The sequence below is a fragment of the Phodopus roborovskii genome, unplaced genomic scaffold, assembly GCF_943737965.1.
Source record: "Phodopus roborovskii unplaced genomic scaffold, PHOROB, whole genome shotgun sequence".
Classification (NCBI taxonomy): domain Eukaryota; kingdom Metazoa; phylum Chordata; class Mammalia; order Rodentia; family Cricetidae; genus Phodopus; species Phodopus roborovskii.
Genome location: NW_026125059.1, coordinates 13,606,316 through 13,618,658, shown reverse-complemented (window position 1 = coordinate 13,618,658; position 12,343 = coordinate 13,606,316). Strand labels below are relative to the sequence as shown.

The window sequence follows — 12,343 nt, the reverse complement described above, 5'->3', positions numbered from 1 at the left end:
GTTGCTAACTGGAGAAGGTTCGTTTTGCACGCCATCTGGCCTCTGGGCAAAAAGAGAAAACACTCCAGGACCCTGAGGACAGAGGCCTTAAGATGGAGGACAGGACCAGCGGAAGCAGCGAGCCCTGAGGAGGCTAGGACCCAGGTGCCCACAGGGCCTACGTCACTACTCTTGCCTCTGCGTAGGCAACTGAGCCAGAGCCTCCAGAAGATCCCAAACCAGTTTCGTGTCCCCTAAAGTGTCCAAGTAGATTCTCAGCCCCTGCGAGTGTGTTCGGCAGGGAAACTGAGGCAGGGCGTTGGTATGGATTCATTCCTTCCCGCACACGTCTCAAGAAAAGCAAAGCTGTTCCCCCTACTCCTTAGGACCACACGGGACAACAGGGAAGGACGCGGAGATGGGGAGGGGGTCGAAAGCAATCAAGGTCTGGGGAGCCAGCCAACATTGCCACACTCAAGATGGCGGCGAGGCCGTGGCGAGGTCCCTCAGAGGCGGTACCAACGCATGCGCAGCGCGGAGTCCCGGCCCGGGACACAAGATGGCGGCAGCGGCGCTGGGGAGGGCGAGGCGGAGGCGGCAAAACGGGCGGTCGAGCAGAACGTGTGGCCGCATCCCCTCGAGTCCGCTTCGGGCAGGTAAGAGCCCCAGGAAGCCACGGTCCCGCCGCGAGCCGCGCCGGGGTCCGTGAGTCCGAAGCAGGACGGCGAGGCCCTTCCGGCGCTTCCCGCTCGGGGCTGCCGCTCGCCCGGTGTCTTTCGCCGCCGCCATCTTAGAGCCGCGGATGGGCAGCAGGGCCCCTGGCCCGGGTGAGTGCAGAGGGCCCGGAGAGCGCGGACGGAGCGGCCTCTAGGGCCCGTCCGCTGCTGCCGCTGCCGCCGTCACCACCGCCTTTGTGTCGGGCTCCGACTCTGAGTCGCCTCAGCCCGGGGGCGGGAGCGCGCGGCAGGGCGGGGGGCGGAGCCCGGAGATGGGCCGGCGCGCGCGCGCCCAACACCCCGCCCCCGCTGGGCCTGGGGGGGGAAGGGGCGCGGGGGCGCGCCGGGGTAGGCCCCGCCTCTGCGCATGCGCACTTGCCAGGCCCTGTGGCTCCGCCCGCTAGAGGCGGAGCACTATGATTGGTACACTGGGAAGTGCCCTCCAATGCCCGGAATCGGGTACTTTTCCTCTCCCGGGTTCCGCTGGTTGCGCAGACGGAGTTGTTTGTAGACTACGCTGCGCTCCGCCGACTTTGGTATGCGTGGGGGTCCGGAAGACAGAGGCTTAGCGAAAACATGAACCCAATGGGAGCGGCAGTGAGGGTGCACAGTACTCACTACAGTGCAGGCGGTCGGGATGGCAGCACGGCCTGGAGCTTGGTGGGTCTGGCCAACTTCCGAGCTGGGGGTTTTGGCCGGAGACCTGCTGCACCCATCTAAGAGGATTTGTTTCGTTTCTTACTTTAAGGGACAGGCTCTCTCTCGTGTAGCCTTGCCCGTCCTGTAGACCAAGCTGGTCTCGAATTCACAGAAATCCGTCTGCCTCTGCCTCTCGAGTGCTAGGATTAAAGGCGTTTGCCACCACGCCTGGCTCGTTTAATTTTTAAATTATTAGTGTGTGTATGTGCGCGCGTGCCCGGGCAATCACTGCACTACGTAGCTTTACCACTAGCCCTTAACTTCTAAGTTGATAACATTTTCAAGCCCTGTAAAGTGAAAAAAATTAGTCATCTTGTTTCCCACTCCTACTTGTGGTGTGTTTGAAAATTACAGGGCAAGACCTGGAATTCTAGCACTTAAGAGATAGAGGCAGGATAGGACGACCAAAGGCAATCTCAACAGTTGGAGATGTTGGCAGGATGATAGGCATTTAAGGCCAGTGCTAGCAATGTGAAACCCTGTCCTAAAGTTACCAATTCATTTGTAGCCCCCTTCCCTGTTTCTGACTCCTAACAGGTGTAATGGGGTACAGCAATCTGCCCTAAGTGAACTGGTTTGGGAAGTGTTGCGGTGGTCCCATTTGGGTGGCTCTGGGCTGGGCTGCTGCTTTCTCTAACAAATTCATCTACCAGGTGCATCCTGTCATTTTTCAATAAAGGTGAATGAGATGTGCTATATGTGTTTGCATGTTTTTTTTTTAACTTAAAATGTTTTTTGAATAAGACATTATTCATAGAAGCGTGTCTTATACTAGTTGTGGGTGACTTGAGATAGTGCCCTAAATCTTCCATATGTATGCTTTGTTCCCTTCTCTTTGGTCTACAGACACTTGCATGGGGCTTTAGGTTGGAAATGAAAACATGGTTGGCATTGGCATATGTCTGTATCCCACCTAATGGGAAGGCTGAAGTGAAAGAATCTTTTGAGCCCAGTGGTTGAAGATTAATCTGGGCAACACAGACAAATCCAATTCAGAAAGAAAAGCTGATCATGGTGGCCCTCACCTGTAATCCTAGCACTTGGGAAGTCAAAGAAGACAGATTGGGAGTTCAAGGTCATACTCAGCTACAAAGTGAGTTTGAGGCCAACCTGGAATACTTGAGCCCCCACCTCAACCCAAGAACAAAGAAAGAAAAAAAAAAAGTCAATTCCAGAATTGTAGGTGGGACTGCTTATTGGAGTGCTCACTTAGTACCGTGAGATCTGGCTTTGCTCTCTAGGAAAGCACATTTTTTCTTCTTCTAGTTCTGGTTATACAGGCTCCAATCTCAGCTAACTCAGGACAGGATGATCATACATTCGATGCCTTCTTGAACTACAGATCAAATTCAAGGATATTCTTGACCATTTTTTGAGACCCAGTCTCAAGTTTTTTTATGCATGAGTGCTCTATCTGCATGTACACCTCTATGCCATTAGAGGGCACCAGATCTCATTATAGATGGTTATGAGCCACCATGTGGTTGCTGGGAATTGAATTTAGAACCTCTGCAAGAATACTCAATGCTCTTAGCTGCTGAGCCATCTCACCAGCCCTGTTTAAAAAAACTAAAGAGGCCTGGCTCAGTGGCACAACAATTATGTAGCATGAGCGAGGATCTAGGCTCTGTCCCTATACCTCATATATTTGTCATGCTATGCATGGTCTCAACCATGTAACGTGTTGTAGCACATGAAAGAGTACTTGCCTGTCATGTACAAGGCTCTGGGCTTCACCCCTCACACTTCAGAACAAACAGCCAGCTTCAGGGCGATGTGAAAGCAAACCCCAGGTTAGAGCCCCAGTGATAAACCGAGCTCAGGGTCGGGAAGGCAGCCATTGTTGGTTGGAAGCTTGAGAAGTACATTGAGTTTTGTTTAAAAAAAAAAACAGGTGATGATGGTACAAGCTTTTAAACCCAAGCATTGGGGAGGCAGAGGTAGGCAGATCTCTGTGATGAGTTCAAAGCCAGCTTGATCAATAGGATGAGTTCCAGGACAGCCAGGGCTAAACAGAAGCCCTGTCTTAAAAAAAAAAAAAAAAAAAAAAAAAAAGATGACAACAAAAAGGATGCTTCAGCATATTTATTTAGATAGGGTCACACTATATCCACCAGGCTCATCTTGATCTCTGAGAAGTACAACTTTGATGCCTTGAGCCTCCAGACCCTTGTGTCCCTGTCTCTCTTCTGTTGTCCCTGCCTAGTAAGGCGTCACAGGCCAATGACTCTTCTGTTTGCTTTCCAGCTGCTGATGCACGGAGTCCCCTGGGTCCCTGTCAACTACACTGCTGACCAGCCTACCTTCCTGAGCTGCACCTTCCTGTGGGTCTCCCCCCTGCTTCTGTGGGACCCTGTGACGTGGGTTCAGCCCAGCCAGAGAAGAAAACCCTCTCATGCTAGTGTTGCAGACCCCAGAGGGTGAGAGAAAAGGGGACCTTATTCAGCCTTGAAAGCCATGGGCTCAGCCCCTAAAGGAGTCATTCCAAACCTTTCTGTAATCAAGGCCCTGTTGTTACACGTGTTCTGTTGCCGATGCAATTCTTATCTGCCAAACTGTACAGATAAAGTAACTATTGATTTTCCCTTTCCAAATTAACAGACGTTTCTGAGTGTACAATAAAATAAATATTTAATGATTCCTACAATGTGTCAACGAGTCAGGGATCCTATCAGCATGTAAAGAAAACCTTTCAATCAGCCTTTGTGGTCTTACTGTGGGTGAGGGTTTCTTGTGGGTTCTGTAATCTACTAAAAACATGAGCATTATCAGCCCCATCTCAGGCGTCTCCTAGGTGTGTAGTAATACCATCCTGGAAAGCACCTGGTCTTTGAGGCTTGTGCTAGGTGTGCTCTGGGAGGGAGTAGTGGGGAATACAGATCTGAAGAAGCAGTCTTCCTTCAGTGTTTAGCCTGGGGCTTCTAAAGGACTGAACCCTCTTCAGTTATACTGGTTTCCTTAGCAACAAACTACAACCAGAGTCCATGCTTCCTCCGTAGCTGGTCCACTGACTTTACCTACTGGGAGCAATAAAACTCTTGTCTTCCCAAGAAGAGAAGGCACTGGTCCTTGTAGGGCTGACTTCTCAAAGGCAGACCCTGTTCTTGTTGGCCCCTTTGGTGCTTTGTAAATGTTTGTAGGATTAGTAGAGCTCCTTTTGGGTCCAGGTGGCATTCCTAGCTCTGGAAAGCAATGCACTGGACCCAGTCTAAGGAGATCAGTCCTACTGTAGGTCTAGCCAGCTAAGTACTAAGATGCATTTTCAGTGATACTATAAAGGAGATTTGTTCACCAAACCTGGGCAGGGAGGCAGAAAAGAGAGCCTTCCTGGAGGATGTGAGCACAAGGGCAAGCCAGGACATTAAGGGGAAGGATTTTGCTAGGTGGGTACCCATCTTACAGTTGAGGGACAGAAACTTCAATCTCACAGCCCCTGTGGCACGAGTTGGTTAGCTGTCCAGGACAAGACTGTTGGATTCCTCAAATCTGTAGATAAGTTATCAGAGCCCTAGGTTGTAATTGGTGAGTAGGATGAAGTTGACACTCTTGGTCCTCTGTGTGGCAGGTCCCGTGTGGCTGCTGAGATGGCCAATGAGAATCACGGCAGCCCCCGGGAGGAAGCATCCCTTCTAAGTCACTCTCCAGGCACCTCCAATCAGAGCCAGCCCTGTTCTCCAAAGCCAGTCCGCCTGGTACAGGACCTCCCAGGTACCGGAGGGAGTGGTGTGGGCTGGTAGGAGAGCAGTGCTGTACGCAGCCCTGACTGTCTGGGTTGTACTCTTGTTGCAGAGGAACTGGTACATGCAGGCTGGGAGAAGTGCTGGAGCCGGAGGGAGAGCCGTCCCTACTACTTCAACCGATTCACCAACCAGTCCCTGTGGGAGATGCCCGTGCTGGGCCAGCACGATGTGCTTGTGAGTGCCAACTTGGGGCAAGGGTGTCAGCAGGCCTCTGGCCTTCCACAAGTGTATCTCACACAGCTAAGTGTCTAGCTCTGTGCAGATACCTGCAGATAAAATGTCAAGCAAGACAATCCCTGTCTTCAGAGACCCTGCAATCAAACAAGAGAGGCAGGGGAGCAGATTATTAGTGTAGCATGCTGAACACTGGGTACCATGCAAAAAGGTAGGCGTCAGCAAGACAGACGAGCTCCCTGTCTTTGCAGTATACTTCTTCTGTGGCAGACAGTAGCAGTCTAGTTGTGGACTTACTTAAAGAATGTACTGAAGTCCGTTCTGGGGAAGAGAAGGAAGCACTCCTCTGACAATCAGGGCTTAATGTGAGGCTGGCTAAGTGGGAGGGGAAGAATGTTATAAGAGTATAACCACAGGCTGTCTGAAGGAACCTTAGCTCTTGGATCCCTCAGCTGGAGCAGCCCTTACTATACACAGTCAGGCAGGGACATCTGCATTTTGCAGGCGAAGACACTGAAGTTGAAAGGGAAGTAACTGGCCTAAGGCTCCTTGTAGTAGAGGGGTGTTTGCACGGATTCTTGGTATCATCAGAGGAGGACTATGCAGAGCCTTGCTCATCTGAAAAATAATGTTCCCTGACTTCTCTTGATTCCTGATTTCTATTTTGTTCTCAAGGCACTGATCTAGTGCCAGACATCATAGCAAGTCATTCACTGACATGTGTCACAATGTCAGTGGTGAGGTGGGGTTAACATGGCCTTTCTGAAGGTGAGGGCACCAGGAAGCAGGCAGCTCACCCCTGGCCACAGCTGCAGGTCATAGACAAGAGTGGAGCCCAAGGTTCTTCATCTGTATCCCAGGTCACTGGCTTCCTTAAGGAGCCAGAGCAAGGTGGGAAGGCAAGAGTTTGAACTGTTGGGGCTCCTTAGCCACTGGCCCTGTTTCCCATTCTGCTGTTTTCCCTCCACTAGTCCGACCCTTTGGGGCTGAATGCAACCCCACTGCCCCAAGACTCAAGCTTGGTGGAAACTCCGCCAGTGGAGAATAAGCCCAGAAAGCGGCAGCTCTCAGAAGAGCAGCCAAGTGGCAATGGTGTAAAGAAGCCCAAGGTGAGTATCTGGGGCTCCCAGACACGGCTGGCAAGGGGTTACCTTGGGCATGTGGTCAGCAGCTCCCTGCAAGGGCTGTCAGGAGGAAGTCCCAAGTGCCGCTGCTGGGTACGGTGCTGGGCCTGGCTGCAGTCTTCTGACTTGATATCTTTTGGATTCTTTCCCTTCAGATTGAAATACCCGTGACACCCACAAGCCAGTCGGTACCCAGCTCCCCCAGCATCCCAGGAACCCCAACACTAAAGATTTGGGGTGCATCTGCTGAAGATAAACAGCAAGCAGCTCTCCTCCGACCCACCGAGTGAGTCTCTGCTGATTGCCTTAGATATATCCATGCTGATGGGCATCCTGCCCAGGACTGTGTGTTGTGGTGGGCAGGCCATTTTCACAACTCCTGTCTGTACCCCTAGGGTGTACTGGGACCTGGACATCCAGACCAATGCTGTCATCAAGCACAGGGGTCCTTCAGAGGTCCTGCCCCCACACCCTGAGGTCGAGCTGCTCCGCTCTCAGCTCATCCTGAAGCTACGCCAGCACTACCGGGAGCTGTGCCAGCAGCGGGAGGGTGAGGGTTCTGCAGCCTCCCCTTGGCTTCACCACTTGGTTTTGGGTGGGAAGGGGGCCTGGTGGTTCTCAGCGTTTGCTGTAGGGAAACAGGCTTGTTGGAGTCCCAGCTCTGATGTGGAGTGTGTTTCTCAACTTGCCTGCAGTTCCCACACCTGTAAGCTGGGGACCAAAATTCTTAGAGAAGGCATGCTTGGAGCTCACACCTGCCAGCTCTCAGGAGGCTCAGGCAGGATTTCAAATTCCAGGCCAGTCTGGGCTGCATTACCAGACACTGTCTTTAAAAAAAAATTACTCATGAGTCTCAGAATATAGTTTGGGAAATGAAGCCTAGGAAATAAGCACATGAAGAAATACCTACAGCTGTGCCTTTTTCTGTCCCAGTGGATCCTGCCGACCACTTCAGGTCCTTACCTTAGCAACTCTCTTGCCCCACAGGCATTGAGCCACCCCGAGAATCTTTCAACCGATGGATGCTGGAGCGCAAAGTAGTAGACAAAGGATCTGACCCCCTGCTGCCAAGCAACTGTGATCCAGTTGTGTCACCTTCTATGTTTCGTGAAATTATGAATGACATTCCCATCAGGTATAGGTCCACAGCTCAGCTGCCTGGTCCTTGCGCCAGGTCACATGTAGGAGGGCTCTAACTCTTGCCTATTTTCTAACTCAGGTTATCCAGAATCAAGTTCCGGGAGGAAGCCAAACGCCTGCTCTTTAAATATGCAGAGGCTGCCAGGAGGCTCATTGAGTCCAGGTTTGACTTTCTCTGCCTCACACAATCAAAATGGGGTGGGGGAGGGGCAATGCATCTGGCTAATGCTCAGGCTTGTCATTGATGCCAAAGACAGGTGGGTGGTAAGCCTAGGGCTAGTGCCTGAGATGGTAGCAAGGTAGGAGGTGGGGAGGAGCAGCACAAAGTACAGCTTTCTCTTGCTATCAACCTGCAGGAGCGCATCCCCTGACAGCAGGAAAGTGGTCAAGTGGAATGTGGAAGACACCTTCAGCTGGCTTCGGAAGGACCATTCAGCCTCCAAGGAGGACTACATGGTGAGAGGGCCCCAGATACACACAAACAGCTGTCTTTCAACCTGATGAGTGCACAACATGTCACCTCAGTAGGTCTGTGAGAACAGTCTGTCTTTTCCTGTGTGTATCCGTATTACACCTAAGAGATGGCTTAGCAGTTAAGAGCACTGGCTGCTCTTCCAGTTGATTGGATTCAATTCCAGCACCCACCTGGGGCTTACAGCTGTCTGTAACTCCCATTATAAGGGATCTAATGCCCTCTTCTGGCTTCTGTGGGCACCAGGCATGCATTTGGTATACAGACCTAAGTGATGGTAAAATACACACACACACACACAAACTAAAGAACAGTTAGCCACCATCGGATTCAGTCCCTACTCTTAGCATACCCACAGCCCTTCTGTTCTCTGGCCTGTGCCTGTCACTCATCCATCTCTATCAGCACTTGCAATGGGCTTTCTTTTCAGGACTGTTTTTCAGACACATTTTACACATTACAATAGTAAGCATACTTGTCACGTGGTGACAGACGTAGGTACACTCCCTGTCCAGAATGACTTGTTCTCTTTACAAGAACTTAAAAGCACAACCTTTGAGTTTGCACCAACTCAGTTCTCTGGAAGGCAAATGCTGCAAGGTGGGGGCCTGCCTGGCTTGCCTCTTTCTCCACCAGTTATCTTGGGTTCTGCTAATGTAACTGCAACAAAAACTACAGCCATTCATTAGTCGCTTACATGACAGGGGCTTGGTGGATCAAGGGAATGACAGACTATTCACGATGTCCTATTTACTAGCTTCAATTCCCTTGAATTGAAGATTCAGAGTCCAAGCTACATAGCTAGTAAGCAGTAGTGCCATTTACAAAATTGGGACATCTGGGACCCAACAGCCCCACAGAAGTTCTGCCTGCCAGCCCTTTTGCCACCAGTGTCCTGACCAGGGCTTTTCTCCAGGACCGCCTGGAGCATCTGCGGAGGCAGTGTGGGCCCCATGTCTCCGCTGCAGCCAAGGACTCTGTGGAAGGCATCTGCAGCAAGATCTACCATATCTCCCTGGAGTATGTTAAACGGATCCGAGAGAAGCACCTCGCCATCCTCAAGGAAAACAACATCCCAGGTAGGTCCCAAATAGCGAGCCAGCTGCATTGCCATCTAGTCTCTGTCCTAGGCCCTGGTTGAAGGAACATTGTGAGACTGTGCCTCAGAGCCTAGCACTGGACTGACTTGGAAGAAGCTATTTCTTGGGAGTAATGTTGGGTAGAATCTGCTATGTTCTTTGGCTCTGAGGTGTTAGTGCTCCCTTGGGAAATGAATAGAAGAGAGAATAATGAGCCAGAAGTTGATGAAAGATGGGCCAGTTAGTTAAGCAGATCTGGGTCATATCTGTTCCCTAAACTTTTGCTTTCCCCAGACCCTAGTGTAATAGTACCTGCTCTGACAATGTGAACATTCATAGCAAAAAAACTACACAGGCCCCAAAGATCCTTGCATAAGCAAATTTAACCAGACAAAGGCCACTGTTTTCCTACTTCCAATTTGTCTGGCAGGCCTAAGGTTTTGCAAATCTGCTTCAATGTTGAGTGTGTTGATATATGCCATCAGTTAATGCCAGTTGCCTGATGGTTTTTTAATGGCTTTGTTTCCTTTGTGGTAGAAACTGTTTCATTACCTGATCTGTGTAAGCACTGGCACAATGGGTGCAGAGTTGTCTAGAGTTAGACCACCCCTTACTGTCCTTCCCTGCCCACAGAGGAGGCGGAGGCCTCAGAGTTGGAGCCCCGCCTGGTGTACTGCTACCCAGTCCGTCTAGCTGTGTCTGCACCCCCCATGCCTAATGTGGAGATGCACATGGAGAATAGTGTGGTCTGCATCCGGTATAAGGGAGAGATGGTCAAGGTCAGCCGCAGCTACTTCAGCAAACTGGTGAGAGCTGGGGAGGCCCATGCTATGGTGTGAGTGGAGGCCTGGGGCCCTCCTTGACCACAGTTCTCAGCAGCTGGCCAGTGGTGAGGTCATGAGGTCACTGCTGAATCCCTTTCTGTCATACAGTGGCTCCTTTATCGCTATAGCTGTATTGATGACTCTGCCTTTGAGAGGTTCCTGCCTCGAGTCTGGTGTCTTCTCCGTCGGTACCAGGTACAGATCTGGGGCCGGGAGGACTCCCTTGAAGGGAGCACGGAGATTGAGCCTTACACTGACTACAGCTAATCTGCAGATGATGTTTGGCGTGGGCCTCTATGAGGGGACTGGTCTGCAGGGATCACTGCCTGTGCACGTCTTTGAGGTCCTCCATCGACTCTTTGGTGTCAGTTTCGAGTGCTTCGCCTCACCCCTCAACTGCTACTTCCGCCAGTACTGTTCTGCCTTCCCTGACACAGATGGCTACTTTGGCTCCCGCGGGTGAGATCCAGGGGTTGCTGGCCCCTTCTGCCTATAAAGATGTCTAGGGCATAGGTCTCACCTGAGCCTGCTTCTTAATGCTTAGGGCTTTGGAATCAGGCAATCTTGAAGGTAACCCGTCTTCACTATTTACCATGTGTGCACACTATTTACTGTGTGACCTTTGACATGCTGAGGAAGCAATGGGAGCCTACATTTTTCTGGCTTCATGGGCGGACATATAACAGACACTACCTAAGCTGTCAAGTAGGCTTCTCTGTGAATTGGCTTAGGTTTGGATTAGGAACCCTTGGCCAGTCACTGGGGGATGAGAAGGGTAAGGCAGACCTCAAAAGCAGCAGGGTGAGGAGCACAAATGACCAGGTAAACAGTAGGAAGACAGTGCTCACTGGAAGGAGAGATGCTGTGCTCATCAGCTGGGGAAGCCCTGGGTGTGGCTTCTGCTGTGGTGGCTCTGGACTCTAGTTCTTCAACTTAGTGAATAAGGCACACACCTAGTCTCTATCCTCAGGTTACCTATTCAAGGGACATAGTCATTTCCTTATCCTAGCACAATTAAGGATGAATGTTGGCCTGTGTCCTGACTGTGGTCATCTCTTCCTGGTGGCTGTCTAGAGGTGGGGGCAGTATGTGTGAGGGGCTGGGTGTTGGTGGGGCTACCATGCTCACCTTTCTGTAGGCCCTGCCTGGACTTCGCCCCACTGAGTGGTTCCTTTGAGGCCAACCCTCCATTCTGCGAGGAGCTGATGGATGCTATGGTCTCTCACTTTGAGGTGGGTGTGCTGCCAGCTGACGGGGGCAGGCAAAACTGCCTTCCAGGGCTGTACCTCATCTCCACCCTATACTTTCCCTCCCACAGAAACTGCTGGAGAGCTCAGCAGAGCCTCTGTCCTTCATTGTGTTCATCCCCGAATGGCGGGAGCCCCCCACGCCAGCGCTCACCCGAATGGAGCAGAGCCGCTTCAAACGCCACCAGCTGGTCCTGCCCGCCTTTGAGCACGAGTACCGCAGTGGCTCCCAGCACATCTGCAAGAAGTAGGTGCCCGGACAGCAGGGGAAGGAAGCCAGGTCAGGCTGGCAGGCTGGGTGAGCAGGCCAGTCTGTGCCCCATCTTCAGCAGCTGCCTTTGCCCACAGGGAGGAAATGCACTACAAGGCCGTCCACAACACAGCCGTGCTCTTCTTGCAGAATGACCCCGGCTTTGCCAAGTGGGGGCCAACGCCGGAACGGCTGCAGGAGCTCACCACTGCCTACAAGCAGTCGGGCCGCAGCCACGGCTCCAGCTCTTCCTCATCCTCTTCCTCAGAGGCCAAGGACCGGGACTCCAGCCGGGAGCAGGGCCCTAGTCGAGAGCCTCACCCCACTTAACATATCCTGCGGGGAGGAGGAGCCCAGGGGTGCTGTTACAGACTGCTGAGACTCAGTCCTCAGGGCTGAGCAGGCCCCAGGCCTTCCCCTGAGGTGGCAGCAGGACGTGGGCTGCCAAGGACATAGGAATATTATGGCTCTGCCAGGGCTCCCCCTCCCTGCTCTCATTCCCTCAGACTCACCAAGTCCCTTGTAAATAGGCCCATGCCTCCTCAGCCCCACACTGACCCTGTTGCTGCCTTGTTTCATTTGTAAAAGGAAATACAGAAACTCCCTAAGAGTGCGTGAGGGCCTTGGGGCAGGTGCCTCTCTGACCACTCCCTACCACATGTAGGTGCCCCTTATCAAGATCCCTAGGCTTTCATACCCATCCCTGGGTCCTCGCAGATCTGAGTCCCTAGAGGTGTCTGAGCTCAGCAGGTTGGAGGAGTCCAGAGCTCTGCAGCTGAGCCCGTCTGGCCAAGTCTGGGTCCTGTCTAAACCAGACTCACAGACTGCTAAAAGCTTTACAGTCGAGGCTCAGGCGCAAGTACAGCCTCAGAGGTTTAGTACTTGCCCTTTGAGCACAG

The 12,343-nt window shown here is 52.1% G+C and overlaps 1 protein-coding gene across 1 annotated transcript; it reads left to right on the top strand.

Annotated features, from left to right (window-relative positions):
• Window positions 1-315: 315 nt before the first annotated feature.
• Window positions 316-12,057, top strand: Pcif1 (phosphorylated CTD interacting factor 1). Its single transcript, XM_051186422.1, has 17 exons — window positions 316-635; window positions 3,642-3,814; window positions 4,960-5,102; window positions 5,184-5,308; window positions 6,280-6,417; window positions 6,588-6,718; window positions 6,828-6,982; window positions 7,420-7,567; window positions 7,652-7,735; window positions 7,929-8,028; window positions 8,961-9,123; window positions 9,757-9,929; window positions 10,056-10,142; window positions 10,222-10,406; window positions 11,086-11,179; window positions 11,266-11,441; window positions 11,543-12,057. The coding sequence occupies exons 1-17, from the start codon at window positions 459-461 to the stop codon at window positions 11,772-11,774; spliced, it is 2,484 nt and encodes an 827-aa protein (XP_051042379.1). The 5' UTR covers window positions 316-458; the 3' UTR covers window positions 11,775-12,057.
• The last annotated feature ends 286 nt before the right edge of the window (window positions 12,058-12,343 follow it).